Raw genomic sequence first — 26,064 nt, 5'->3', positions numbered from 1 at the left:
GTGTTTGTTTGCTCATTGTTCTGTAACCTCTATTGTCATTTTGCCAGAGTCAATAATAAACACAGAAAAGGAGGATAAAAGCAGGAGGAGTTTCTCACTTGCACACAGGACAGCGCCAGGTTCCTCTCTCACAGTTGAGCTGCAGGTACGACTCCAGGTCAAAACACTGCGGGAAACACACATTATTAGCACAGAAGCTCACCCACAGCAGTAATATGGCATAAAACAACAATAAACAAATACAAAATAAATTAAATGGATATATAAGTGAATGTATTGTTCCTCTCACAGAAGGTAAACCAGGCAATGTTCAGTTGTTCGTGCATGTAAAAATAAATCTCTCAAAAGATATTTTAAAGGGTCATAGAAGGTTACTGATGGGAAGACGAGCGCTGTTTAGCCAGAAAGAGTGAGCTGAAACCGTCTCTGAGGTTTTGTTCATTTAGCCTATTTTGTAAGATCACAGTAATTTGAATATTTGTTTTATATTTATTAGTGCTGTCAAAATTAATGCGTTAAACGCATGCCATTAATTTGAAATATTTAATGCGTTAAAGAAAATGAACGCAATTAACACATTTTTTTCCCTGTTGTGGCCGATGTGTTCAACATGCAAAGAAATATGGATAAGACCAAGGAAGCACTTTTAGAAGGACAGTTTCAGTATGAAACAATGTCGCATCACCAGGCTCTCCAGCGTCTCCTCCAGAGTTTCATATAATTTCGTATGTTTCATTTTTAATCTATCGACTTCTGTTTTGATGTAATTTGACACCGCATGGCGAACGGAAAGAAAAACTTCCGCAGTTCGTGACTCGGTGGTCCTTTAGGTAATCAAAAATCACTGCTTACATGGTCGACTCTTAATCAGAGTATTATCTTAATCATATTAAAAGCGGAGTATTGGTGTCCATGTAAATGTACTCAGTGAAACTCAGATGATGTCGCGATTCTGTTGTGTTTCCCCCGTAAACGCAAGTTTTGTAAAGCGGCTGCTTTGCGTTGTTGTGTCAGAATCCTTGTGAAATACAGCCATACTTTAGAACGCTTAGTTTAAGCAAAGTTGATGAACACGATCATGCGTGATGAATCTGAAGGGAGTCACTCTGGCTGTGCTATCCTGCGCGTATAGTGTGTGTGTGTGTGTGTGTGTGTGTGTGTGTGTGTGTGTGAGTGTGTGTGTCTTTCCTAGCAACAAGAACAAATGCCTAAGCATCACAGTTTTCACCGTCCATATCCCTTAAAATTGTTTAAATGTTTAGAGAGGGTGTGACCAAAGTCCCTGTTAGAATTAGTCTTTGGTGTGACACAACCTGTATGTGCCTTTGATGTACCGCTTGATGCTTCTTACGTCCTTGTCGCAGCACCAGTGGCAACAAAATTAGGCATCGAAATGCATATGCTGATTCAGTGATCCTCCTTGTGAGAGACTGTTTTCACTCTCCGCTCACATCATTCAAAAGAAAAGGTCCACATTGTCCCCAGATAATGTCAACAGACTGGACTGTCTTAGCGACTGGCTGAATGTAAAGGAGGACTGAGCAAAACTGTTTCTACTTCATAATTAATATTCTCAACTTACAGCAATACAACTTTACAATGAATATTGAAAATCAATACTCATAATCAATTGATTGTATTTAATACTTTATTATTATTATTATAATTTTTCATTTTCCATATCTGTAATTCCTGTATTTTGTATTTTATTTGCAGTCCACTTAGAATCCAACATGGAAATCAGTGTTTTCTTTATCGGCATTGATTGTTTTGAAATTCAGATGTCATTAACATGCCTGTGATTTTATTTCTGCAATAAATATTGCTGTCAGACAGGATCTTGAGTGTTTATTGTGGGTTTGTTGTTTTCATGAAGAAATCTGTGTTACAAGTTAAACAAAAATTCTAATAAACAATTATATTTAGAATTTAAATAGTTTTGTCTTGCGTTTACATTAATTTTACATTTAAATAAACAAAATTACAAGTTTCAGGCTTTTAAATGCGATTAATCACAGTAATATTATTTATATATTGTTCTGTTAAAAAAAATATATATATTTTTATAGCTTTTGCACGCTTCTGTGTTTCCATTAAGCTTAGTTTATGCAATAATCCAATGTGCATAAAAATGTGTGTGTGAACACAGCTACAGGTGTTGGCGTTCCCCTGCTCACCTGTATGTGTCTGCAGTCGTGTCCGCGGGCTGGAAGCTGGATCCTCCTGAACGTTATGGGACACTTGAGCGACACCTTGATGGCCGTTTGCTCCACACCATCCTCTCCGTTCAGGCCTGGGGTTCCCGGGATGGTCCCGCTGCTGAAGTTCCTCTTTACTGTGGAGGACGAGAGGTAAATTGTGCGTATAAAGTCTGATGCAGGATTCATGCTATTAACAAACCCTCAACTTAGACTATTAGCTCAACACACTGCTTTTCTTACACTGAGTTTTTGTCTCATTTCTAGTCCAAATATCTAAAGATTCTGAAAAGGAGAAGTATTTTCTGGACACGTATAAAATATAGTCTTGTTTTAGGAAATAATGAGTCAAAATGAAGTGAGTTTTTAATTAAAACAAGCAAAATAATCTGCCTATGGAGTAAGGGAAATCATGTTGTTTCAAAGGGAAAATAACATTATTTACTTGCAGCATTGGGAGATTATTAAAACTTCCATAGAAGGAATAAACAAATAAAGTGCAAGTCAACTGCTTTATATACACACACTAGATAGTGCATACAGGCCCCTGAGCATGCGTCAATAGCGCCGCCATATTGGTCAGGGCTCCCAGGACGAAAAAACTCAACCGCACTAGTCAAGACCAAAGCCAATGTGAAGATGCTGGACTGTAGTGCTGTGCACAGGTGTAGTGACAAGCAAACAAAGAAAACAAAGCATAAAGCATCACATTTCATAGGTAAGAATTAATTTCTTACGATTTTGTACGTCACAAACTTTTGTGCTAAACAAGTATCGTTATGGATGATGATGCAGTCAGCAAACAATGTAAATGAAATATGACAACAAGACGCTGATGTGCCAGAAGCTGGAATTACTGTCGGCTCAGTGAAGTAACGGCTGGTTATAGACCGTTTTCTGAAAACGCAAAATGCTTTGCGTGTATGCGCAAGGAGAATGCTAAGAACTTCTGATCGCCTGCTGATGCGTATAAACAGTCACATTTGGACTCGTGATCATAGATATGTTTCTATATTTGTATACATCTATGGCTCCAGTCAGCCACTGCACCTTAGTCCCACATTCATTTCAAAGGAGTGTGACCCTGTACCAAGATGGTGCCTCTATTGACGCATTATTTCCAATAGACAACAATAGTGTAGGTTCCATCTGGTTTATATATCCTATGCTTTTGTATCTATGCTTACTTTTGTGCTCAACAAGTACCGTTATTGATGATAATAGAGTGACTGACTGCACTGACTATAAGGCAAAGCAGCACCAACTCACACTAAATACTAAATAATGCTAGTTTTATTGAAGAAAATCAGCAAACAAGTACATAAAACAGACAACACCTTGGTCCCACCTTCATGTCAGAGGAGCATTACCCTGTACCAAGATGGTGGCTCTACTGATGCATTCCTTCCAATAGAAAATAGTGTAGGTGATATCTAGTTTTTACATCTATGCTTACGAACTTGTGTGGTAAACAAGTAATGTTATTGATGATAATACAGTCAATGCTGCACTGACTATAACGCCCAATTCACACAGGGACCTCAGCGTCAACGCTTCCCATTCACTTTGAATGGGTGACATCAGGCGTTGCTGAACTGCATTGTGGATCCGTCAGCCAATCAGATTGCTGTATGCAAATACACCAGCTAGACAGTGGCCTATTGCTCACTGAATTCCATTGGCTGACGCTGCTATGACGATCGATTTAGCCCTAACTTCAGACACGCTTTCAGTCAAGCGCTGAAGCCCCGTGTGAATGGGGCGTAAAGTAATGCAGCATTAACCTGCACTAAACACTCGGCTTATGCTAGTTTTGTTGAAGAAAATCAGCTAACAAATGTAAATGAAATCTGACAACACCTTAGTCCCACATCCATTTCAAAGGAGCATTACCCTGTACCAAGATGGCGGCTCTACTGCCGTATTTCTTCCAAAATACAACAGTGTAGCCAACATCTAGTTTTTATATCTATGGTTATGAACGTTTGTGCTCAACAAGTAACGTTATTGATGATAAAACAGTCGCTTCCTGCACTGATCATAGGGCAAAGCAGCACCAACTCGCACTAAACACTCGGCTTATGCTAGTTTTGTTGAATAAAATCAGCAAACAATGTTAATAAAATATAACAACACCTTGTTTCCAAATTAATTAATTAAAAGGAGCGTTACCCTGTACCAAGATGGTGGATCTACTGGCGCATCCCTTCCAATCTAGTGTATATATCTCTGCTTCACTACTCTACTTGGTGACCGTGTGTAAGTAAGTCTTGGCAGTGTGTAACGTGCACTCACTCTTGGTGACGCAGTGTTCGGCCGGCAGCAGCCTCTTCTTCATGAGTCCCTGCAGCACTGAGCGCACAGACGGCCGATGCACCAGCTGCAGCACGAACAGATGAGACTAGAGGACAGAACACCACACATTAGCACACAAACACGGTTCATCTTCATGTCTAGAGCTCTTTTTACTCTGTAGACTGTGTCAAAGCTGCTTAAAGTACAGATGAAGGCATTGCAGACACTTTTACTAGAGTCTGATGGTGGTGATGCATCAGTCTTACGCAGCAGCAGGCGGTGACGGTGATCTGGATGGTGTTGCGTCCTGGCTGGCACACGTGTTTCAGGTACAGGGGTTTGTGGGACGTCTTGTTGTCACCGCGCTCGATGGTCAGAGGCGTAGCATTGACGCTAACCTGCACCGACGCCGGCCAGTTAGTGTTCATCTGCCGGTCTTCATGATGGTAACACTTGAACTGCAGCTCCAGATCAGGCCTGTTGATCACACACACACACACACACACACAATATAAATGTGTAGTAAGGGAAATATACCAAAATCAGTGAAGATTTGTTGGCAGAATGTTTGGAAAGACACATGTTTTTGTAATCAGACAGTAATGTTAAAGTTAGCAGTAAGATACTGGGATAAGGTCTAGAAGGGATCCAGCTGAGGACACTTGCATCAATATAGCATGTTTTCTTTGTGACACTGTACAACAATAATTCCTATATTACTGTTCAGGTTGAGTTTAGAGTTGGGGTAGATGTTAATAAAGCACAATTAATGGGTTAATAAATAATATAAATACTTCTTGTTAACTTGTGTCTGTTGCTGTATCCCTTCTTGCAACAACTCACTCACTAGGCCACTAGTCAGTGAGTCTCCACTCCCAGTGAGCACCCAGTGGTTGTAACAGTAAGCAAAGTCTTATTTTCACAGTGTAATGAAGTAAACGCTGCAGTAAAAGCGTGCTCTGACCTCATCATGAGTGTTTTGTAGACGGAGTCGCGCAGCTGGAACACATGGTTACTGACGGCCAGGTTGTGCTCCAGTCTGAAGGGCTCCAGAACCACACCGTCTCGCACCGGGAACGTCAGACGCAGGTCATCGCTGGGGTTTCCTGAGGACGCAATCACTCACGCTTATTTGCAGATTCATGTGTACTACTAAAGCTTTTAATGAAAAAAAAAGAGCAAACCCAAACCCAGCCCATTCCAGCAAATCAAAAATAAATATTAATAACAATATATAAAAGTATAAAAATAAATAATAATAATAAATAAATATAAATATTAAAAATAAATAATAATTATAGCAATAAATAAAAATAATTATATTATATAATAATAATAGCAATAACAAATAATAATAAATGTAAATACAAAATTATATAATAATAATAATAATAATAATAAATAATAATAATAATAAATAAAGGTATAAATATAAAAATAAACAAAAAAATTTAATAGCTATACATAATAATAATAATAAGTACATATAAATACAAAAAATAAATAATAATAAAATCAATAAATAATAATATTAAATATAAATAAACATATAAAAATAGAAACAATAGCAATTAATAATAAAAACAAATTAATGTAAATGCAAAATTATATAACAATAATAGCAATAAATAATAATAAATGTAAACACACATTTATATACTAATAATAGCAAAAACAACAACAAATACAATAATAATAATCGTATAACTATAAAAATAAACAAAAAATTATAGCTATAAAATAATTAGAATAGTAATAAGTACATATAAATACAAAATAAATATTAAAAGCAATAAATAATAATAATATATATATATATAAATATAAACATAAAACATAGAAATAATAGCAATAATAAAAACAAATTAATGTAAATGCAAAATTATATAATAATAATAACAATAAATAATAATAATAAATGTAAATACAAAATTATATAATACTATTAACAACAATAAATAATAACAATAATAATAAATAAAGATATACATATAAAATAAACATAAAAATTTTATAATGGCTATAAATAATAATAATAAAAATAATAATAATAATATGCACGTATGAATACAAAAAATAAATAATAAAAATAAATCTATAATAATAATATAAACTTATGTAGAATATGTATATATATATATATATGTGCTTTATAAATAAATGAACTTGAACGTGACCCAGCATTTTTTACAGGATAAATAAAGCATAAGATATAGGTGAGTGTGTTAGAATGCAGCGGTGTGTGACCTGTAGGGGGCTGCAGAGCGCTGATGTTGGGCTTGACGTCGTGCAGAAATGGGGATTTGACGTCCTGATTGGGGGACATGTAGGGCATGGAGCTGCCGGGGGTCATGGGGGGGGTGGGGTTCCCAGGCAGAGGAGAACTGGGGTATCCTGGCATTGCTCGGCCCGGCTGCACACACACACACACACAGACAGGACAACATCAGCAACACAATGATATTGCAATATAATTAACAGATTGTAAATGTAAAGATGCAGTCATTAGTCAATTACTGTGAAATAATATATATTTTAATAATAATAGCGCACACACACACACACACACACGCACGCACGCACGCACGCACGCACAGAAATGATCAAGTTTATTTATATTTATTTATTTAAATTCTTTATTTTTGTTAATTTTAAATATTCTATTTTATTTCTATTTAATTTATTATTTTACATTTTATTAAGCTTCATTTGACTGATACTCCAGACTCAACAGTGTCCACCCAGTGATATGTCTACTGTGAATGCACAATATCAATATCTGTGTGCAATTAGTCACTCGTTTAACACATTATCTGTCCATCTTTCTGTTTACGACACATTCAGACTGAGTGGAGTTTGACCTAAAGTCCGACTGCAGCTCTCACGGCATGGTGAAATATTAACAGGCAGACTCGTGTTTCAGCACACACAGACACACACCCCGTTGACGGTGGGCTGGTTGAAGCTGCTGTATCCTCCAGTGGTCACTGCAGAGCTCAGGCTGTGGTTGTTCCCCTGACCGTTAAACTGCTCCGCCTGCTGAACAAACGACAATCATCAATCATCAGCTTCACGAACACAACAAACATAAGATCTGATCACACTGACGCTAGCACACTGATCACCACTACAACACTGAGAACGCCAAAACGTGATCCGCAAAAGAGACAAAGCACACCCGCAAGCAGAGGATCCACTTCTGAAGGACGGAAGAAAAACTAAATCAACACTTGAGTGGCCTGGTCAAAGCCCTGATCTAAACCCAATTGAGAAGCTGTAGCCTGACCTCAAAATTAGATTTGAATAAACAACATTCCTGCAAAGAGGAGCACTGCACACTCATATTAAACAGCACCGGTGTCATGTGCACTCTATAGTGAACACTACACACTAATATTAAACAGCACCGGTGTCATGTGCACTCTATAGTGAACACTACACACTAATATTAAACAGCACCGGTGTCCTGTGCACTCTCTAGTGAACACTACACACTAATATTAAACAGCACCGGTGTCATGTGCACTCTATAGTGAACACTACACACTAATATTAAACAGCACCGGTGTCCTGTGCACTCTCTAGTGAACACTACACACTAATATTAAACAGCACCGGTGTCATGTGCACTCTATAGTGAACACTACACACTAATATTAAACAGCACCGGTGTCCTGTGCACTCTCTAGTGAACACTACACACTAATATTAAACAGCACCGGTGTCATGTGCACTCTCTAGTGCACACTACACAGTAATAATAAACAGCACAGGTGTTATGTGCACTCTAGTGAACACTACACAGTAATAATAAACAGCACAGGTGTTATGTGCACTCTTTAGTGAACACTACACAGTAATAATAAACAGCACAGGTGTCATGAGCACTCTATAGTGAACACTATACACTAATATTAAACAGCACCGGTGTCATGTGCACTCTCTAGTTAACACTACACACTAATATTAAACAGCACCGGTGTCCTGTGCACTCTCTAGTGAACACTACACACTAATATTAAACAGCACCGGTGTCATGTGCACTCTCTAGTGAACACTACACACTAATATTAAACAGCACCGGTGTCCTGTGCACTCTCTAGTGAACACTACACACTAATATTAAACAGCACCGGTGTCCTGTGCACTCTCTAGTGAACACTACACACTAATATTAAACAGCACCGGTGTCCTGTGCACTCTCTAGTGAACACTACACACTAATATTAAACAGCACCGGTGTCCTGTGCACTCTAGTGAACACTACACAGTAATAGTAAACAGCACAGGTGTCCTGTGCACTCTCTAGTGAACACTACACACTAATATTAAACAGCACCGGTGTCCTGTGCACTCTCTAGTGAACACTACACACTAATATTAAACAGCACCGGTGTCATGTGCACTCTCTAGTGAACACTACACACTAATATTAAACAGCACCGGTGTCCTGTGCACTCTCTAGTGAACACTACACACTAATATTAAACAGCACCGGTGTCCTGTGCACTCTCTAGTGAACACTACACACTAATATTAAACAGCACCGGTGTCCTGTGCACTCTAGTGAACACTACACAGTAATAGTAAACAGCACAGGTGTCATGTGCACTCTCTAGTGAACACTACACACTAATATTAAACAGCACAGGTGTCATGAGCACTCTAGTGAACACTACACAGTAATAGTAAACAGCACAGGTGTCATGTGCACTCTCTAGTGAACACTACACACTAATATTAAACAGCACCGGTGTCATGTGCACTCTCTAGTGCACACTACACACTAATATTAAACAGCACAGGTGTTATGTGCACTCTTTAGTGAACACTACACAGTAATAATAAACAGCACATGTGTTATGTGCACTCTCTAGTGAACACTACACACTAATATTAAACAGCACAGGTGTCCTGTGCACTCTCTAGTGAACACTACACACTAATATTAAACAGCACAGGTGTCCTGTGCACTCTCTAGTGAACACTACAGAGTAATAATAAACAGCACAGGTGTCATGAGCACTCTAGTGAAAACTACACAGTAATAATACACAGCACTGATGTTATGTTGACTCTCTAGTGAACACTACAGTAATAATACACAGCACTGATGTTATGTTGACTCTCTAGTGAACACTACAGTAATAATCCACAGCACTGATGTTATGTTGACTCTCTAGTGAACACTACAGTAATAATCCACAGCACTGATGTTATGTTGACTCTCTAGTGAACACTACAGTAATAATAAACAGCACTGATGTTATGTTGACTCTCTAGTGAACACTACAGTAATAATCCACAGCACTGATGTTATGTTGACTCTCTAGTGAACACTACAGTAATAATCCACAGCACTGATGTTATGTTGACTCTCTAGTGAACACTACAGTAATAATACACAGCACTGATGTTATGTTGACTCTCTAGTGAACACTACAGTAATAATCCACAGCACTGATGTTATGTTGACTCTCTAGTGAACACTACAGTAATAATAAACAGCACTGATGTTATGTTGACTCTCTAGTGAACACTACAGTAATAATCCACAGCACTGATGTTATGTTGACTCTCTAGTGAACACTACACAGTAATAATACACAGCACTGATGTTATGTTGACTCTCTAGTGAACACTACAGTAATAATACACAGCACTGATGTTATGTTGACTCTCTAGTGAACACTACAGTAATAATCCACAGCACTGATGTTATGTTGACTCTCTAGTGAACACTACAGTAATAATCCACCGCTGTAATTCTAAACTCGCTCTGCAATATAAACCTGCGGCTCGGTTCCTCTTTCATGAGGACTTCCAAAATCTCGACGACTCGTTGTCTCTTGAAAGTTCACTGTCAGTATCAGATGCTAGTGCACTTCTCTAAAACACACTAGCACACACAATAACACCGGCTCATCAGGAAACAGCATGTGCTAATCAGAGCTGTCCCTTTATCACGTTTCTATAATCATAAAAATATTGTAACAATAAAAATCATCAAGAGCAATAAACAATAAAAGAACAAGATCAAATACATAAATAATAATAATAATGATTAAAAATTAGTGTGTTGAGGTTTACTCTTGATAAACATGGTGGTACTGTGGTAAATGTGTGTACCTTGTAGTATTGGCTGGGGTTTCCTGGTCCTGCAGGATACTGGGCCATACTGGGCTGCTGGAGCGGCATGCGGTGTGTGGGGTATGATGGGGACGGGGCAGAGCGCTGGGGCCCGGGGCCGTGATACTGCATGGGCTGCCCAGGGTACGGTCCCCCACCGCCCATCCCGGGGCCGTACTGCTGACCCGGAAAACCCTGCAGGAAAACAACAGTCATTCCCGGACGGTCATTCTCGGCTGCACATGATCACTGGTTTAGGATAGATTTTATAAGATTATTTTTTAAATATTTCTTTGAGTGCGTCTCAATCAGCACCCTTGTTCACTAGTCAGTGCACTGATCAGGTCACCAGCCATTGTAAGTGGAGTCTCATTTAAAAGCAGGGGTAACTCTTCTGACAATCTGTGCTAACGATAGATATTTAAAGCTGGAAAAATGCGCCACTGGCACGGTGGCTCAGTTGTCATTTCTGTGTGGAGTTTGCATGTTCTCCCTGTGTTGGCGTGGGTTTCCTACAGGTGCTCTGGTTTCCCCCACAGCCTAAACACATGCGCTATAGGGGAACTGATCAAGTAAACTGAACAGTGTGTGTGTGAGAATGAGTGTGCATGGGTGTTTTCCAGTACTGGGTTGCAGCTGCTGTGTAAAACATATGTGGGAATAGTTGGCGGTTCATTCCGCGGTGGCGATCTCTGAAATAGAGACCAATCCAAAGGAAAAATGAATGAATGAACGCAAATGCGCTCCTCGCATGCCTACACCTGAACTGAAGGTGGAAGTTCACTCTGATAGACATTTGGAGCTGAACTGATGCGCTACCCCTGTTTTATTTTGGATGAAACAGGACAGACTGAGCTACTGCTAGCACATTATGAGGAGGTAGCACAGATCTCCGCACCCACCTCAGAGTTGTACGGGCGTTTGAGGGCCTGCTGGTGGCGCGGCGGCCCCTGCTGACTCCCTGGGTATCCGGGGTGCTGCGGGAGCCTCTGGCCCTGCTGTGTGTACATGGGGCCCATAGAGGGGGGTCTGGAGCCCACCATCCCAGAGGGGGACATCCCTGGGGGCCCACGAGGGCCGGAGTGAGACAGGAACTGGGTGTTGTAGGAGGACGCTCCGCCCATCTGCAGAGACAAAGACAGGGACAAATTGATTACATTTATTGAAATAAGATTAAAGGAATATGCAGTGTTGATCATGACGGAGTCTCGCAGATCTCTGTTACAGGAATATTCTCTCCGGGATGCTGCACAGTAATATATGTTTATTACTGTGCAGATTAGGGATGCTCATTTTGGTTAATTTTGCTAACCGACAACCGCCGCTCATTAATCGGTTATTAACGGTTAACTGGTCAGATTACTATTAATTTTATATTAAACAAATTGACGTGTCTATTTTGTGTCTGATACATTAAATATTGCATTTTAAAATACTGATTTATTTTATATGCTAGCATATTAATAATAGAACATAACAACAGAGCATCTTCACGCACCTGCAGTGTTTAGCACAGAAGAGCAGAATAAACTAAATAATAAATAAATAATATAGGACTATATAATGAATAAATAAATAGGACTGCCCTAAATTATTTTCACTTAAATAATTAATTTATATTACAAATCGAAAACACTGACTGATTATTTTTAATAACCGGCATAGGCTGTTTTTTTCCAATCATATGTTTTTTTCTTCCGTCAAATAAGAATAGCAGACTTCCTCAAATCGCTCGCTCTATGGAAAATATGCATTTATTTAATGCCCTGCTGTTATTATAATAATCACAAAACCTTTTACATTTTTAATAGAAATCATTATTTTAAAGATTATGTCTTGCTATATGGTTTCCTCTCTCTCCATCGCGGTTCAAGTGCGCGCTGCGTGATGAAAAGACAACAACACGCGCACATATGTTGACTCTTTGTAAACAGTTGTGTTGTTTAAATATGATATTGCATTAATGTGCATACATGCTTTATAAGGTGTAAAATAAAAGGTAAAGCCTATTTGTTGCGTTTATGACGCAGATCCAGGTCAACATCAGCCGAAATGGCATCAGGGCTGAAAAGGCGCACCTCACTGCCTTTATGTTGACAAGGAAAACAGAAGAGAAGAGGCGTGGTCCTCTTATGAAGCGACTGAATCAGCTGGGTATCGATTGTGCAAAAGTGTTGCTGTATATGTTGATAAAATTGTAATATTTAATAATATTATGATATTCAAGATTTGTACATTCATACAGCTCTGGATAACTTAAAACAGCGATCAGACCTTCAGAGCGGCATTAATGCGTCCTGAAGTAAAGCGAAACAGCTATAAACTCCAGCAAGATAGAGTGATTATATGCAGAGCCATACTTTATCTATAAATAAAGTATAACTATAGACCTGTGTTCATCTTAACTGAAAGCTTCGTCGAGTTTGTCAGTCAGTCAGCACGTAACGCCAAAGGATTAAACAGATTAAACCAGCCTGATCTCACTAGGAAACGTAAGTATTTTACGTTTTGTCAGTTTAGTGGCTAATTCGTACGAATTTGTACGAGTTCAGTCGTACGAAATGGTACGATTTTAAAAAGGAGGCGTGGCACCTGACCCCACCCCTAACCCTAACCGTCATTGGGGGATGAGCAAATCGTAGTAACTTGTACGAATAAGATCGTACGAATTCATACGAATTAGCCACTAAATGAAAAAGTTATGAATTGCCGTGAGATTGTGTTGGATTAAACACAGCACTCTACGGTTACAGAAAAGTTTGCGCTGTTATAATTCACTTACCTTTTAATATGTTTTGATGGGATTATAATCCGCTATTAAAAACAACAACAACAATGACTGAATGTTTTGAACGGGTAATGTAGCCGTGGCGGGATGCGTTTTGTTCCCCGCCATGGAAGAATGAATGTAGCGGAAACCAAGCTCTTTAAAAGTTCTCTGTAGTTGTCTTGACAACACAAACTGCTGCTCTGGGATGAGCCGCGTGCAAAAGATGCCCCTCTTAACGCAAAGGCGCATTCAATCAGCCCCTTATTCAGCCAAACTAAAAATATATAAAATAATAATTTTAATCGTTTAACTGATAGCATTAATCGGTCACAAACGCACCCTTTCGGTTAACGGTTAATCAATTATTTTGAGCATCCCTAGTGCAGATACATTATACTAGTCAGAACCGAAGACAAAACTGATCAACTCATCTAACAAAAGCACTGAGGATCACAGAGCAAACATCACTGCACACTAATGAGTTTGGGGTAATTATTAAATACAATTTAATAAACAGGGGAAAAAAATCAAGAGAAACATAAAAAAGTCTCAAATGTAGTTAATATGCCCTTCTACCTGCAACCCAGCACTGGGAAACACCCATACACACTCATTCACACACACACACACACACACACACACACACACACACACACACACACACACACACACTCATACACTACGGCCAGTGTAGTTGATCAGTTCCACTATAGTGCATGTGTTTGGACTGTGGGGGAAACCGGAGCACCCGGAGGAAACCCACGCCAACACGGTGAGAACATGCAAACTCCACACAGAAACACTTACTGACCCAGCCAGGGCTCAAATGCACTACTATTTAGTATAAGTGTATAAGAAAGTGATTTGGGATGCAGCAATAGTATTTGATTTGCTACTACTATAGAAGTCAATGGTTACAGGTTTTCAGCATTCTTTAAAATATCTGCTAAGAGGGAGAGTAAAGAGTGAGAGCATTTGAATGTTTGGGTGAACTAACCCTTTAAACATCTTCAGATATGAACTCACTCACACCCTCACACACACACTCTCATACACACACACACACCCTTCAGAATCAGTGGCGGGTAACAATGGCTGGATCTGTGCCTGCTGCCCTGACTTTCAGCCCTAGGCATGATGGGAAACGGCAACTAGGTCACCGGCGTAAACAATCAATCCTGTGTGGCTGTGATGTGTGTGTGGATAAAGCTGCATGTGCAATCTGCTGGAAGAAGCAGGAGAAAACACTGCGCTGGTCTTTTGAAGTATAATAATGAAAGACATGCTGCTGCAATGGAGAGGGTTTCATCTGCATCCATCCAGCAGGAGGAGACAAAGAGCACAGCAGGAGGAGGAGGAAGAGGAGGAGTCACTGCGTCAACGTCAATGATGGAGGCCAACAAGACGTACATGAATAAATAAACAGAAAATGGGGCAATGACTATCTGTCCATCTACCCATCAATTCTCAAATAATCTCAATCTGTCTATCCATCTATCTATCTGTCCGTCCGTCCGTCCGTCCATCCATCCACCCACCCACCGACCCATCCACCCACCCACCCATCCATCCATCCATCCATCCATCAATTCTCAAATAATCTCAATCTGTCTATCCATCGATCAATCTGTCCGTCCGTCCGTCTATTCATCCATCCATCCATCCATCCATCCATCTATCTATCTATCTATCTATCTATCTATCTATCTATCTATCTATCTATCTATCTATCTATCTATCTATCTATCTATCTATCTATCTATCTATCTATCTATCTATCTATCTATCTATCTATCTATCTATCCTCAAATAATCTCAATCTTTCTATCCGTCTATCTATCTGTCCGTCTGTCCATCCATCCATCCATCCTCAAATAATCTCAATCTGTTTATCTGTCCGTCCATCCATTCATATCCATGCATCCATCTATCTATCTATCAATCCACTCTCAAATAATCTCAATCTGTCTGTCTGCCTGTTCATCCATCCATCCATCCATCCATCCATCCATCCATCCATCCATCCATCCATCTATCTATCTATCTATCTATCTATCTATCTATCTATCTATCTATCTATCTATCTATCTATCTATCTATCTATCTATCTATTCTCAAATAATCTAAATCTGTCCATCTATCAGTCTGTCTGTCTATCCATTCGTCTGTTTGTCTGTCTGCCCATCCATCTGTTCATACATCTATTCAGCTGTCCATCAATTCCTCTATCATTTAAGCTCGATCTGTCCATCTATCCATTTGTTCATACATCTATCCATTCGTCCATATATCGCTCTATCATTTAATCTCAATCTTTTCATCCGTCTGTCCATCTGCCCATCCATCCATTCATACATAAGTCTATCCATACACCCATCCATCCCTCTATCATCATTTAATCTTGATCTGTCTATCTATCCATTCATCCATTTATCCCTCTATCATTTTATCTTGATCTGTCTATCTGTCCATCTTAGCATCCAACTGTCTGTGCATTCGTCTATCATCATTTAATCATGATCTGTCAATTCACACGTCTATCCATCAATCTAAATCTGTCTATCGGTCTCTCCATCTTTCTATCCTCCATCAATGTTGATCTGTTTATCTATCTGTTCCGCCATCCACCTATCCTCAATATCGATCTGTCCATCCATCCAACCCTTCAACTGTCCATCCATCCCTCCCTCTACCACCATTTAATCTCGATCTCTCCATCCCTTTATTCATCTCTGTGTTTTGAAAGATATTTTGCAGAATGTTGAAGAAACACAATGTAAATCACTGTCTGCTATTGCCAGCATCCTCCTGCATATCTTCCTTCATGTCCAGCGCAAGAAAGAAACTCAAACAGGTTTAAAACAAGTGAGTGAATGACGACAGAAGTATAATTATTAGATCAGCCGTCTCTTTAAATAGGAGGACAGAGATTTATAGAGCATTAACACAGACAGAGCTGTTCCTCTATACACACACACACACACACACGTGGTCAGGGGACTCACAGGGCCGTAGCTCAGCTCCTGGTTCTGCTTCTCCTGTAAGGCGGCGACAGTTGCGGTGGCGGTTGCGGTGGCGGTGGCTGCTGCTGCGGCGACCGCTGCTGCCGCGGCTGCTTGGGTGAAGTCAGTGGGTGGACGAACACCATGAGGAGGCATCCCGAGAGAACCGGCGCCGTTATTGGGGTAACTAATGAAAGCAGATCCACAAACATCATCAGATAACTATTCAGAAGTCAACAATAATGTGCTGTACAGTATTAATGAAAGATAATAATGATCATGATGGTCATCAAGCCTTCGTTTATTTGATCCAAAGTCCAGAAAACAATAACAACAACATACAAAACTATTGTTTCATATTATATTGTGATATTATATCACATTTTACTTAGCCATGTGTTTAGACAGACACACACACAACTCAGTCACATTCTCACCCACTCACACACTCTCTCACCTGCCGCCGTATCCGGGTCCGGCAGGGTATCCTCCGCTGGGCCGGCCGTACATGCCCTGCTGCATGTATGTTTTGTTGGGCTCCGGGTAGCCCTGCTGGCTCATGAACTGGGGCGAGTTCATGCCCGGACTGCTGCCCGGCATCATGTGACCCCCGGCTGAGTTTCCTCCTGGACCCATGGGTGCTCCGAAAACCTGCACAACACACACACACATATCAGCACAACACACAACTCAACACGCACCTGAATCATTAGCTGTTATTCTGCGCTGTTATCCATTACCTCACGAAAATAATACAAATAATAATTAAAAATAGACAAAAATAATCAACAGTAATTACTTCTGAACCAAATCACAATGAGAAACAGAGAAAGAAGACATACTTGTCATTTGTTTAACCTATTTTTTACCAGGAAAACCTCTTAAACTCTGTTATCTCTTTTTCAAGAGTGTCCTGGACGAACAAACATCTTCAGTAATAGTGTGCACAGCAATAATATAGTGCAACAGTAGTGTTGTGTAGGATATAGGATGTGTAGGACACGATATCAGTACTGACATTTTAAAAGCCTCCATTCCCCGCAAATATTTGAGCGCGTTCTTAAACCGTTGTGTTCACAAGCTCAACAGAAATGACTGTGATTGGCTGTGAAGGTCATCAGTTCACCGAACTCACCGAGTGTGAACGCAGACACAGCGACACTGGAGTGCTTTAAAGCCTTGATTTATCAGCGGATCGCTCGTATATCAGCTTATAGATAAACCAGCTGATGGACGTGAATCTCCACGGTCCTTGTATCTGTGGTTACACTCGATAAACAGCGGTGAGTTCGGTAAGCTGATGACCTTCACAGCCAATCACAGTCATTTCAGAACGCGCTCAACAGCACTCAAATGTTAGCGGGTTGGCTATCGAATTCCAGTATCGTGACAACACTAGGACAGTAGTGTAGTGTAACAGTAGTGTAGTGTAGGACAGTAGTGTTGTGTAGGACAGTAGTGTTGTGTAGGACAGTAGTGTTGTGTAACAGTAGTGTAGTGTAGGACAGTAGTGTTGTGTAGGACAGTAGTGTTGTGTAGGACAGTAGTGTTGTGTAGGACAGTAGTGTTGTGTGTAACAGTAGTGTTGTGTAACAGTAGTGTTGTGTAACAGTAGTGTTGTGTGTAACAGTAGTGTTGTGTAACAGTAGTGTTGTGTAACAGTAGTGTTGTGTAACAGTAGTGTTGTGTAGGACAGTAGTGTTGTGTGTAACAGTAGTGTTGTGTAACAGTAGTGTTGTGTAGGACAGTAGTGTTGTGTGTAACAGTAGTGTTGTGTAACAGTAGTGTTGTGTAACAGTAGTGTTGTGTGTAACAGTAGTGTTGTGTAGGACAGTAGTGTTGTGTGTAACAGTAGTGTTGTGTAACAGTAGTGTTGTGTAACAGTAGTGTTGTGTAACAGTAGTGTTGTGTAACAGTAGTGTTGTGTAGGACAGTAGTGTTGTGTGTAACAGTAGTGTTGTGTAACAGTAGTGTTGTGTAGGACAGTAGTGTTGTGTGTAACAGTAGTGTTGTGTAACAGTAGTGTTGTGTAACAGTAGTGTTGTGTGTAACAGTAGTGTTGTGTAACAGTAGTGTTGTGTAACAGTAGTGTTGTGTAACAGTAGTGTTGTGTAGGACAGTAGTGTTGTGTGTAACAGTAGTGTTGTGTAACAGTAGTGTTGTGTAGGACAGTAGTGTAGTGTAGGACAGGAGTGTTGTTTAAGAGTAGTGTAGTGTACCTGGCTGGCTGAAGGGTTGGTTACCCCCCACACTGTGGTTACCACAGAGAGGGAGCCGGCGGGCTGACTGGGGCCTTGCTGCCAGGGGACAGGATCATATGGGTATGAGGAGTCACTGCGGACAGAAACACACTGTTATTAATATTGAAAGTAGACATACACAGTGAAAGTCTACGTTATTCGCCTTCCGGTGATTAAAAAAAAAATTTCCAAATGATGTTGAACAGATTCAGGAATTGTTCAGTGTTTCCTCTAATATGTGTTCTTCTGGAGAAAGTCTTATTGAGGCTAGAATAAAAGCAATTTAAAGCCATTTTAAGCTCAATATTAGCCCCCTCAGCAATATCAGTGTTGTCTCCAGAACAAAACACTGTTATACAATGACTTGCCTGCTTACTCCTGATTAACCTAATAATGTATACGTAGAAGTACTTTTAATTTTCAGTAACCCAGTACAAGTGCTTCCAGTAAACTGTGTGCCATTATAAAATCGCCACCTTTAAGGTCTGATTTCATTATAAATCAATAATCTCCACTGCCTGATTGATATACCATGTAAAGTGAGTCTCAGAATGTGCAAGAAGCACTGCATGAGGTCACAATGTTCTACACCATGCCTTTAAAAAATAAAAATAAAAAAATCAGCACTGATGGGAGGCGTGCGTTGGCATGAGGCCGCAGGTCGAGTGCCTTAGTGGCCCCACTAGTGCCGATATACAGCCATATCGCACTGCTACCCATGTGATGTTGCGTTCATACATCAGTTTGACGGCATAATTGTGTATATAAAACAAAATGAAACATGGAGAGTCTCAAAAACCCTTTTGTATGAGGAACTACTTTCTTCCGGATTTAAATCATAAGCAGACAGTTAAACAGCTGAGCGTGCATCTTTTACACTGTAGATCTGTACTGTCTGCTTGCTGTATGTGGGCGGAGTAATACACAAAGGGTAAAGAGGCTGTAGGAGTTCTGATATTGCAGAATATCACACGGCTATCAGCCAATCAGATTTGAGAACCAGACAGAACTGTTGTGTGTGTATATATATATATAAACATTACTGGTAGAACTAATGCAGACATGCTCACTTTGAACCCCTTAATATGTGTGGTATTTACAAATGGATGAAATATGAATAAATATAGTTCATTTCCCAATCATCAATACACTGTACACAATACACTGAATTATATTACATCTACAGCTCTCTCTCTCTCTCTCTCTCTCTCTCTCTCTCTCTCTCTGTGTGTGTGTGTGTGTGTGTGACTTCAGACGTGCCACAGTCACATGCTCTGGAGGTACTCGGAACAATGTTTCCATGGCGACTCCACAGTCACTTAGAGACAGGAAAGAGTAACGATGCCAAGGGAGAGGGCTGTGTGTGTGTGTGTGTGTGTGTGAGTGTGTGTGTCTCCTGTTTTCTGTGTAACTGGATCAAACCAGATCGCTCTCAATAACGGCTCTCTCCATCTTTCCATAATTAGCAGCACTACATCGTCCTCATCCTCATCTGAGAGCAGAGGGTGGTGCACCTTCAGCAGCGCTGCTTTAATTGGACATGAATGACTGTAATGAACATGTGAGAAAACAAAGCTCTGTGGAAAAACACGCAGAGGCCACATGCGAATGAAGCGCTCCACCCTCCGCTGCCTGCGTGCACTGGGGTCACATTAAATGCACAATCTACAAGCTATCCTCCATGTTGAAATGAGAAATTTACAGGAACGTGTATTGTTATTTCTCTTCTGCAAACTGCTCATGACTTTTCATCTAAATGTCAAATATGAATGTCATATAGAGACTTAAATGACAACTGATCAAAATAAACAACAGAACACGCCGTCTCTCAGATGCTTACAGTCATTTTACACTGACACTCATCTTTAAACCACACTAAACCATCATATTGGCTGGATGACAAATGATAAATGCTGTTATTCTGATCAATTGGGATTTAAAAAGATATAATAATTACAAATCGACAAAGTTTGATGGCCAGCTTTTCATCTTAATTATATATTTTTTTAATAAAATCTATCTGTTTTATAAAAAAATGTATGAACTATTTAAATATAAAAAATGAATGAATGAAATTGTAAATAAAATGCTTAAAAAAAACTTAAAATAACACCCAAAACAATGTCTGATGGTCAATGATCTTAGTGCTCTATAGGGTTGAGTCGACAGACGATGCCATCGCCGATGTCTAATAGACATCACAGTGCTGAGCCGGCATCGTGATCCTCCACCCCGCCCCCATCTCAGCAGCAACCCACTCACCAAAACAAACACTCAGGCCCCGTTTACACCAATACATCCGAGTTTTAAATGGCATTTAAGAACGAAAACGATTCAAGTCCACACTGGAGTTTTACGTAGCATTTCTGAACAGCCCTCCATCCACACTATACCACTGAAAACACACATCACGTGACCACACACACACACACACACACACACACACACACACACACACACACACACACACACACAAAGTCATGCGCTGCAGCATATGCGCACGTCTGAGCTCCAGCAGTCAGCGGGTGCTTTGAGCACAAAACCCCAGAGAGCAGTGCACGTGGGACTGTTTATCAAGGCTGTACCGCTGGATGGCGTCTCACTACAGTTGTTAAAGGGGATCTTTAATTTATCTAGTCTCTATCTGACGACTCCTCGCTCTTTTTAATCTACCAGGTAACGTGTCACAGCGTCAGTACACTGCTTCAGTCTTTCGCCTTCACACTTGTACTCAGTCATTTTAGTGTAAACGAAGTTTGTGGACGCCATATTACCGACACAGATCACTCTGCCTATTCATGCCATGCAGAAAAGTGATTGACAGGTGCTCATATGTGTGTGTGTGTGTAACTTATCTATCGTTTATGATTTGATTATGGGTAAAACAAAGAGCATGTGGGTCAGCTAGTTGAAACAGCAGGCTACAAATAATCAATTAGTTATGAATTAATTAATTATTCATAAATAAATAATCCACCACTGCCTATGATGATGCCATCGTATTTCATGATGTTTCACATTAGACATCATATGACATCCATCACTTAATGCTAGTGCTCTACTATTAAATCACGAATAATAAATAAAAAAGTAAATACAAATTTAAATAAATAAAACACACAACATACAGTATGATGACTAGTCAATGAGATTCATTCTCTATTAAATTTATAAATTAATAAAACAGCAAAAATTAAAACACCATAAAATAGTTTTTTTTTAATAGTAAATGATCTTATTTTTCTACTATAAAATCTGGAATAAATAATTATAATAATATAATAATAATAATAATATATATATATATATATATATATATATATATATATATATATATATATATATATATATATATATATATATATAAAATGTAAACAATATATATAGTTTAATGAGCAGTCATTTAAATCTATATAACATTTAAATAAATAAATCTAAAGTAATGGTATAATTATATCTATGTAAAATATATAACATTTTAATAAGAAGCCAAGGATCATGATTTTGTACTACAAAAATCAATCATAAATATGATATTATATATAAATTGATAATCAAAAACATTTCAATTATATAAATCAAAATTACAAATTAAATTACAAATATAGTTTGAGTAGTCGAGGATTTTGATTCTATACTATAATATCATTAATAAAAATATAGAAAAATCTAATTAAAAATGACACACAAAATAAAAATAAATAAAAACATTTAAATGATTCAGTGAAATAACACAATTAAAATAACACACAAAACAGAGTTTGATGGCCACTAAATGACCTTAAATCTCTACTATAAAATAATTAATTAAAACATAAATATGAATAATTATAATTAAAATAGCCCACTGTTAAATATCTTAATAGTAATAAACAATAAATTATACATTACAAACATAAAATTAAAATAAAGTAAAATTAAAGTAAGCCACAAAACAGAGACAGATGGCCTGTAAATGATGAATTGTCTACTATAAAATATTAAATTAATAAACATAAAACATAACTAAAACAACACACATCATGGCCAGACATTGACCTTAATTATCTACTATAAAATAACAACATAAACATGAATAAAGCAAAATTAACCAACAAAAAAGGTTTGATGGCCACTAAATGATCTTAAATCTCTACTATAAAATAATAAAACATAAATATGAATAATTAAAATAGGCTACAAAAGAGGTGTGATGGCCAGTAAATGATCTTAACACAATCTTACAATAATAAATAATACATGACAAACATAAAATTTGATCAAAGTAAATTACAGTAACACAAAGCAGAGACTGATGGCTGGTGAATGATCTGAATTCTCCGCTCATTGGCAGGAGAGCTGAAATCTTGGCCTCTGAATGGGATTATTCCAGGTGAAAGTCACCCAAGCGGCAACAAATCCAGAGTATCTCGAAAATGAAACCTGTGAGGGTTTATGAAGTTTCTCTGTCCCGAGACACCAAACACTCGCCTCTATACAGAAGAAACAGGAGATCTGGACACTTCTACATCTCCAGTGGATTAAAGAGCACTAAAAATACTCTAGTCAGAGCTGAAAATGTGGTGCAAGCAGAGTTTATACACTCACCGGCCACTTTATTAGGTACACCTGTCCTATTGCTTGTTATTGCAATTCTATAATCAGCCAATCACACGCCAGCAACTCAATGCTTCCAGCAGGATAACGCAGCATGTCATAAAGCTCAATCATCTCAGACTGGTGTCTTGAACATGACGATGAGTTCACTGTGCTCAAATGGCCTCCACAGTCACCAGAGCTCAATCCAATAGAGCAGCTTTGGGATGTGGTGGAACGGGAGATTGGCATCATGGATGTGCAGCCGACAAATCTGCAGCAACTGTGTGATGCTATCATGTCAATATGAAGCAAAACCTCTGAGGAATATTTCCAGTAGCTTGTTGAATCTCTGCCATAAAGGATTAAAGCAGATCTGAAGGCGAAAGGGTGCAACCCGTTACTAGTAACGTGTACCTAATAAAGTGGCCGGTGGGTGTATATCTGTGGTAAAGCACTTCATAAAGAGTTTGACACTGAAAAAGACTCCATATGCTGATTAATCGTGTTTTAAGGGTGTTTCCAAGTGTACGTTACATTATTTATCATTAATGAACTATAAATGTAAACATGAGGTTAATTTAACATGAGAACACACTGCATTAATATATGCAGCTATAATAGATGTGTTTACATGCGGAGTGGAATCTGTGTAAGCTAAAAATCTAGCTGTGCTGATATTAACATCACGCAAATAAGGGGTTTAAATGGGCGTCATTGTGGATAATTTGATAAAAAAAAGCATATTATAAGAAAATGGAAGTGTTTTTTGACCTTGCATGAATATTAGCCTGTTATTGGAGACCCATAAAACCACAATATGATATTTTAGAATGCATACTAGGAACTCTCTTTAACATAAAACAAGAAAGCTTTTATTGTAAGGACATGGTGTAATAGCTTAAAATCTAACACTGTTAATATACTAACACTCAGGTTATGACCTTTGACCCCTGAATAACAAGCTTGGAGCGTACAGCAGGTGGCGCCACAAACAAAACTCCCGCAGCACAAAGAGAACACATTCAGTGTGTGTGAAAACGTAACATTCTGTACTGCAGTTACTGATTGTTTATGTACGTTTACTACATGTATAAAGTGTACGTGTCATATTTCTGAGCGATTTGATTGGGATAGAGAATAAACAATAAACAAATAAAGTAATGACTGCAGGTTGAAGGAAAATAGCGCAGTAAAAGTATTGATACAGTGCTAAAAACAGTGAACCAAACTCCTGCAGCGCTGAGAGAACACATGCACTGTGGAAACGTAATATTCTGTAGTGCATTTACTGATTGTTTAAGGTCGTGTTTCTTTTTTCACGCCTGACGTTTGCTCCAATTCATCAATAAGTGCCCTACAAAGTGGACGATACAGGATATTTTACTATGATTTCAATTCGAAGGGAGCATGTTTCAATTAAATGGCATTTTTTATTGTGCGATTATGTTCATTTATATTGCATTTACTTACGGAGGGATATTATGTCACGTGAAATGGCATTCAAACTCACATTAGCATCATTAAACACGAAAAGCATATAATCTGTACCTGAGGTGATCACGATCTTTGTTTATGTTTTATTTATTTGTTTATTTATAATTTATGTTGTTGTTTTGCCGTGGCGTCATAAAATTGCAAACTGTTTTAAAAATGGAAGTTTAGCGCATCGTTGTTACAGGTAATTATGACAAAAAGCAAATTTTTACCTCAAAGATACCATTTATTGAATGATGCGGCACTGTGTTACGTAAAGAGCGTAAGGGGCAAAAATCTAGCTGTGCTAATATGATAAGGCTCAGAATATAACCTTCGAATGCTGCCTAACAAGCTAGGAGTGTCCAGCAGGTGGCGCCAGAAACCAAGCTCTATCCATGCAGTGTGTGGAAACGTAATATTCTGTAGTGAATTTAATGATTGTTTAAGGTCGTGTTTCTCTTTTCACGTCAGACGTTTACTCCAATTCAACAATAAGTGCCCTACAAAGTGGACTCTGCATGATATTTCAGTTTGAAGGGAGCATGTTTCAATTGAATGGCATTTTTTATTGCACGATTATGTTCATTTATATAGTATTTATTTACAAAGGTATGTAAGGGGTTAAAATCTGCTAATATGATAACGCTCAGAATATGACCTTTGAACGCTGCCTATTAAACAAGAAGTGTCCAGCAGTTGGCGCCACAAACCAAACTCCATCCATACAGTTTGTGTTTGAAAACGTAACATTCTGTAGTTAATTACGTGCTTGTCAATATACATGTTTACTGCATTTATAAAGCGTTCATGTCTTGAGCTATGTCAAATGTGATATTTCTGAGCGATCTTATTGGACGGGAATCACAGGAGTGATTATTATACTTTAGCCAATCATCGTAGAGAATAAATAAACAAATAAAGAAATGACTGCAGGTTGAAGGAAAACAGCGCAGTAAAAATACTGATACAGCGCTAAAAACAGTGAACCAAACTCCGCCAGCGCTGAGAGAACACATGCAGTGTGTGGAAACGTAATATTCTGTAGTGCATTTACTGATTGTTTAAGGTCGTGTTTCTCTTTTCACGCCTGACGTTAGCTCTAATTCAAGTGCTCTACAAAGTGGACTCTACATGACATTTCACCATGATTTCAGCTTGAAGGGAGCATGTTTCAATTAAATGGCATTTTTTATTGTGTGATTATGTTCATTTATATTGTATTTATTTACAAAGGCATGTCTTGTGAAATGGCATTCACATTAGCATCGTAAAACACTGAATAAAGCGTATAACCTGTACCTGAGGTGATCACTGTCTTTGTTTATGTTTTGTTTATTTGTTTATTTAAATTAATGTTGTTGTTTTACCGTGACGTC

At 38.7% G+C, this 26,064-nt stretch overlaps 1 protein-coding gene across 5 annotated transcripts in view; it reads right to left on the bottom strand.

Annotated features, from left to right (window-relative positions):
• The window catches only part of zmiz2 (zinc finger, MIZ-type containing 2), a 96,964-nt gene that overhangs the window by 15,052 nt on the left and 55,848 nt on the right, over nucleotides 1–26,064 (bottom strand). For 2 of the 5 annotated variants that reach the window (XM_005155481.6, XM_009305709.5), the window contains exons 3-14: nucleotides 18,614–18,728; nucleotides 16,852–17,045; nucleotides 16,398–16,581; nucleotides 11,525–11,746; nucleotides 10,623–10,817; nucleotides 7,434–7,532; nucleotides 6,741–6,906; nucleotides 5,458–5,599; nucleotides 4,760–4,970; nucleotides 4,494–4,599; nucleotides 2,178–2,335; nucleotides 99–166 (exon numbers count right to left, since the gene is read on the bottom strand). In XM_005155481.6, coding sequence (XP_005155538.1) covers nucleotides 99–166; nucleotides 2,178–2,335; nucleotides 4,494–4,599; nucleotides 4,760–4,970; nucleotides 5,458–5,599; nucleotides 6,741–6,906; nucleotides 7,434–7,532; nucleotides 10,623–10,817; nucleotides 11,525–11,746; nucleotides 16,398–16,581; nucleotides 16,852–17,045; nucleotides 18,614–18,728 — 1,860 coding nt within the window. Of the gene's footprint in view, nucleotides 1–98; nucleotides 167–2,177; nucleotides 2,336–4,493; nucleotides 4,600–4,759; nucleotides 4,971–5,457; nucleotides 5,600–6,740; nucleotides 6,907–7,433; nucleotides 7,533–10,622; nucleotides 10,859–11,066; nucleotides 11,187–11,481; nucleotides 11,747–16,397; nucleotides 16,582–16,851; nucleotides 17,046–18,613; nucleotides 18,729–26,064 lie in introns of all 5 variants that reach the window. The other 3 variants (XM_002663667.7, XM_073915287.1, XM_073915289.1) reach the window with 2 other exon arrangements.

This window comes from Danio rerio, chromosome 10 (assembly GCF_049306965.1).
Source record: "Danio rerio strain Tuebingen ecotype United States chromosome 10, GRCz12tu, whole genome shotgun sequence".
In the NCBI taxonomy this organism is placed as follows: Eukaryota; Metazoa; Chordata; class Actinopteri; order Cypriniformes; family Danionidae; genus Danio; species Danio rerio.
Note: the sequence above shows the minus strand (reverse complement) of the source record. Positions and strands in the feature narration are given on the sequence as shown.